This window comes from Bactrocera neohumeralis, chromosome 4 (genome assembly GCF_024586455.1).
Source record: "Bactrocera neohumeralis isolate Rockhampton chromosome 4, APGP_CSIRO_Bneo_wtdbg2-racon-allhic-juicebox.fasta_v2, whole genome shotgun sequence".
Taxonomy (NCBI): Eukaryota; Metazoa; Arthropoda; class Insecta; order Diptera; family Tephritidae; genus Bactrocera; species Bactrocera neohumeralis.
In genome coordinates, this window is record NC_065921.1 from 26,420,955 (window position 1) to 26,426,778 (window position 5,824).

Sequence of the window (5,824 nt, forward strand, 5' to 3'; positions counted from 1 at the left end):
TGTGATAATATTTAGAATTAATAGAATTAGTTCTGGTCTCTTTTCTTCGGTGCCGGATTTTCAGAATAGGCCATTGACTTCCGGATGCCAACAAAAATTAGTCCAAAGAAGTCAAATCAAATATTCCGGCACCATTTTCCAAACCGTCTTTATAGATGACGCTCAGCAAAACTTCTTAAGACTTAAATGAGTGATTCTTGCAGATGTGACCTGAACTGCTGTATCTTCCTTCGGGAGCCGCTATTAGAATGATTTTATGATTTATCAGTTCAAGTCTGCTTATGAGCTTGCGATAATGAATTGTCTTTATAGAAGGAGGTAAGCTTTCTTAATAGCATTATGTACGAAACGACTAGCTAAACTAACTTTTTAGACAGATCATTCGAGAGTCGAGTCAAGCTGTCATGTTATTTTTGTTCAGTATTGTTTGGAATTTTATCCTGGAAAGACTTACGCTTGAACAACGTTTACAAATCGGTCAAATTTATTATGAAAATTCACATTCTGTACAGAATGTGTTTGCACGAAGACCGTGAAGGGTTCATTCACAGTAACTTGGACTGACGTTTGGAACGACTTGCCGTATTTTACGTTGAGATCTTAAATTGAAAGCGTACAAAATACAGCTTGTGCAAGAACTGAAGCCGCTCGACCTTCCTAAGTGACATCGCTTCGCCCTATGGGCTCTTGAAAAGTTCCAAGAAGATCCGACGCTTTTGAGCCAAATTTTGTTCAGGCAAGAGGCCTATTTCTGGATCAATGGGTATGTAAACAACGAAGAGTAGAAACCTGAAGAAATTCAAAAGCTGCCATTTCATCTAGAAGAAACAATGGTTTGGTGTGGCTGTGCACCGGTGGAATTATTGGTCCATATTTGTTCAAAAATGATGACGGTGAGAACGTAGCCGTCAATGGCGATCGTTATCGCGACATGATAACCAACTATTTGATGGCTGAAATTGAAGCTCGTGATCTTGTCGATATTTGGTTTCAACAAGACGACACCACTTCCCACACATCGCATCAATCAGTGCATTTATAGAGAGAAAACTTCAGTAAGCAGATAATCTCACGTTTTGGGACGGTCGATTGGCAACAAGATCGTGTGATATCACACCGTTAGACTTTTTCCTGTGGGAATATGTAAAGTCTAAAATCTATGCGGACAATAGCGCTTCGATTCAGGCCTTGGAGTAAAACATCACTCGTGCACTCGTGTCATTCGCAAGTTACCAGACGAAATGCCCGAACGAATCATCGAAAATTTTACTCAACGGATGGACTATCTGAGACTTAGCCGCAGCCAATGTTTGTAAGAGATAATCTCTAATAAATAAATGCCAAAAAGTGTTCTTTCGAATAATAATAAAAATTCCATATTAAATTTGAAGTTTCTGTATTTTTTTTTTAAGTAGGAAACCTCGAAATAGATCACCCTTAAGTAGACTGCGTGTTTGAAACAAACTTTGCTGAAGAGCTGAAGGCTAATCAGATGGAAAGTTTTAACAAGCAAATGGAAAATTTATTAAATTGGTGACACGCCCGTAGTAAATAAAAGGAGGTCATTGTGAAAGTTCTAATGAAGGATTGTATTGAGAAATATTAAATATTTTCTTTTTTTTAACGGTCAGGATCAAATTTGAAGAGTTGTTATATACCATAACATAATGAAATTTTCTCCCAAGAAAGCATAATCAGGTCCTACCACCGGTTTTAGAGATTTCCGCAAGAGCCTGTTCTATGTCACCGGTACATCCAGTCCGAGAGCTGTTATTTTGGCTATCTAGCCCTGTTTGGATCGATAAATTCTAGTTTTTTTTAAGCTATTTTAGCCATTCTCTGGGAATGCAAAAACTATTCCAAAGTATTGAACAAGATGTCAAAAAAAAGTTGCTTGTAGCCATCATCTGATACTCCACACCTTTCGACTAACCTCAAAAGAAGTGTAGAAAGTTAATTTATCATAAAAATACTTTTAATTTAATTGATTAGCCATTCAATGTCAGTCTAAAGCTTGTAGAAATGTGTCAAATAATATTATTGCGCACACCAAGAAATGGAAGCCGAAGCTCGGCAAATCATGAAGTGGACTAAAAAGTATAAGCGATTTTAATAACTGGTTTCTATCTGATCCTGATAGTTTGAAATTTGAGTAAATAGTATTTTTCCAAATTGGACCTAATACGGAGTAGTTTCAAAATAGTAGTGTGTAGTATATACCTGTATACCAAATACGAGGCAATCTGTTGTCAGTTTTCGGCGACGGTTGTTTTTTAAACTAATTTTTCCGTATTGAGTTGTCCAAGTTTGTTTTCTAAAGTTTTTCGTGCTTTTTTCCACGGGCGAGATATAATTTTCTTCGTCTAGTGCTTCGTCGTACAAAGGAACTTTCGGTTTTTTAATGTTATATAGGTATTTACGGAAAAAACCGTGACTCATCTTGCCAGAGTTCGATTATGTGCAACCTAGCTCATTTTGTGGACATGTATATTTCTATACCGTCTTTGTTCCATAACCACTTATTTTCTTTGAGAGTAGATCTATTGGAATGACGCTGCTTACCACTAGCACTGCGGATTCGGATACAGTGCAGTATACTGAGCCGCCTCCCAGGACTGTTGTTCTCTGCACCTTAGAAAGTACCATATTTTCCATCTATCTTGCACATTTAATGGTAATGGTCCATATTTTCCTACCATTTACGTGGCCGACTGGGTTGGATCCATTAGCAGTTTTCTTCTACTAGCAAACGGACCTCCAGTATTTGTGATAAGTTCTGACAGTGATAGATTTTTTAGCAGCCCAGCACGTGAGTTTGTTATCCACTTTTACCCCTAGGAATTTCAGTGCTTTTATCGTTTATGATGGCGGTGATGTCGTCTGCATAACTGAAGACGTAGCACACACCTGTCATTTCAACGTTTAGAATTCAGTCACGCGTGGCATTTTAAAAATCTGATCCAAATATGTATCCCTGCGCTGCTGCAGAGGGGATTTTGAGGGCGATTTTGTATCGTATTATAGTTTACTTTCTTTAAGATAGCTTCATATTATGTTCGTCAAGTAGAGAAGTCTTTTTGAATAGATTTTTTAGTGCGCCCATCATAATGACCCATTTTGCGCTATTGAATGGGATTTTTTTTTATCATACAAATATGTTGCGAGTTGTTTTGATCTCGATAATTTGTTCTTCCGGCGCGCTTCTTCCATGTTGTTCACGCCCATCCTGTTTTTCAGATAAATTGTCAACGAGGTCATCCAACGATAGGCCTAGGAAATGTGCTGTTTTTACGTGGTTGGACCATAGGGAGAGGGGTGTCAGATGGGTAGGGTTAGCTGGGCATGCAAAGAGGTGGTTAGAGTTATGCTGGACTCTTTTTATGCTGGATAAACGTTTGATATGTCGGGGTTGTTTCTGAATAAGTATGAGTTTAACTACTACAGTATCCAAAAAGCTGCGAAAGGGTTACGCTCGATTCTCGCGGACACTCGAGCACTTCGTCTGCAATGCCCACGACAGCCGGTTCTACGTTACCGGAACTGAGCCGGATTTTATCCGACCAAGAGCTTTTTTTTGGAAATCTAACTTGTTGTTGTTGTTTTAGCGGGTACTTAGTTCCCGTTAGGATGGTAAGGATTAGCTAAGTTGTCGTCACCGTTTCGACGGGGTCGGACCATAGGGAAAGAGGAGTAAGATTTGTATGGTTAGCAGGACATGCAAAGAGGTAGCCAGTGTCATGCGGAGACTCATTGCACGCAGGACATATATTGGATATGTCGGGTACAATTCTGGATAGGTAGAAGTTTAACCTGCTACAGTATCTAGAACGAAGCTGCGCAACCTCGTTTTGATCGGTAAGTTTTCCTCCCATCCTCTGCTAAACGGCTCCGAGGGTGTACCTGCCCTCCTCCAGCCATGCATTACACATATATGTATAACAAACTGGTTCCGAAGCTCGTTCTAAACCATTTCAAAAGTGCTCAGCGCCGAACTATTAGTTTGAGTTTTCAGGTTACCGAATGTTCACTGTACAGTTAACAAATTAAACGGGGAATACCGCCAAGCTTTTCTTACTTTTCACATACAGTTAACACAGTTAATAATATCTTAACACTATTGAACAATAAATTTATAAACAAATAGTAGAAAAGTCCAAATAACTCAAATATACTCGAGGCGAGAGGGGTACCTCGAAATCACAACTCATTCATCGTCATTCAATTAGAACACCTGTACTAATTGGTAGATCACAATAATTCTTTGTCAGGTTAAATGACTGTAGAATGGAATTTCAGTCGAAAACAAGTCGTTGCAATTTTAAGATGTCTAAACTGGTTCTCAAAGTGATCCTTTCTATTTTGCTACTGTTTTGGATTTGCGAAATGGTGGCCGCTAGAGGAGGTGGCGGTGGCGGTGGACACGGTGGCGGAGGTGGTGGACACGGTGGTGGTCATGGTGGATTTGGTGGTGGTCATGGTGGATTTGGTGGCGGACGTGGTGGTTTTGGTGGTGGTCGTGGTGGATTTGGTATTGGTCGTGGAGGTTTTGGTGGCAGAGGATTTGGTCGCGGTGGTGGCGGCGCCTTCTTTGGACCAGGATTTGGCAGATTTTACGGTGGCGGTTATCGAGGTTATGGTCGAAGAGCGCCCGTTGTTGTTGGTGGAGTGGGCGTTGTGGAGTATGAGCGGCCCTACTGTTATTACCATCCTTGGGCGTGTTATGATTACTACTACTGAATGTTGAGTTGGAAGTTTAATAGGAATTGTTTACAAAATTTAAGATAATTATATTTATTAATATTAAAAAAAAATATGTTTATAGTCATAAGCGAGGTTGCGAATTTTTCGATGAAAATTTTTGGATGCAAAATAAATTGTTCAATTTTTAATTTAATTTAATTTCAGAAATTCCAATATTGGGTTTAATAAATTAATTTTGATATAAAAATTATTAATTAATTGAAATTTAATTATTAATCCAAATGTTAGAACCTAAAAAACATTTTTTTAATTAAGTTTTGGAAATTACAAAATTTTTTATTTTTAATTATTTGGGATTAAAATGTTTTTTCAAAACTTTATTTGGGCTTAAAAAATTTTAAAATTATTTTTCATTCAAATTTCGGATTACAAAATAAAAAAAATTAAATAAAATGTATATTAAAATATTTTTCGATGCATTAATTGCAACCCTGATAAGTAAATTATTTTTATATAATTATAAAAAATATATAAAAAAAAAAAATAAAAAATTATATTTTTTTATAAAAAAAATTTTTAAGTGAATATAACTGCATACACAAATGAGCATTATTCCTTTACTTTTGTCACCAATTTTTTTATTTATTAAGAAACTACATATGTATGTATTTATAAACATGATACGCTCTTACTTAATATTTAGTACGAAAATTTGTAGTGTCTTTTTTTTAATTTTATTTTATTATTACACAAACATCGGTTATTTGTTATACAATATGCAATTAAGTATCTATGTATGTTTGTTTGTTTCACTGTATATTATGTACAAGTGTATATATTGACTTTAAATATTTTTTATGGTATATATTTTCTCAAATAAATCTTCTTTTTTTGCTTTGCGCATAAATTATTAAAAAATATTGTACTCATAGCAAACTAAATTACTTTTTTATTGTAAAAGTAAATCATTAAATATGAATTTATTTAAAAATCCATCAGATATGTTGAATACTGATGCATTATTGTATGTGTATATATGTATAAATATATAAAAATTATCAGTATAATTCGTTGAGTTAAATAGTGCAGACTAGCGCTGCTCGATGATTGGAACGTGTTTGAG

At 36.1% G+C, this 5,824-nt stretch overlaps 1 protein-coding gene across 1 annotated transcript; it reads left to right on the top strand.

Moving 5' to 3' along the window:
• Nucleotides 1-4,383: 4,383 nt before the first annotated feature.
• Nucleotides 4,384-4,737, top strand: LOC126754468 (rRNA 2'-O-methyltransferase fibrillarin-like). Its single transcript, XM_050466437.1, has one exon. It carries the CDS (start codon nucleotides 4,384-4,386, stop codon nucleotides 4,735-4,737), a length of 354 nt encoding a protein of 117 aa, XP_050322394.1.
• Nucleotides 4,738-5,824: the final 1,087 nt, after the last annotated feature.

Excerpts from the sequence above, each read along its gene's own strand:
- LOC126754468 (XM_050466437.1), top strand. The coding sequence starts at position 4,384 with ATGGTGGCCGCTAGAGGAGGTGGCGGTGGCGGTGGACACGGTGGCGGA.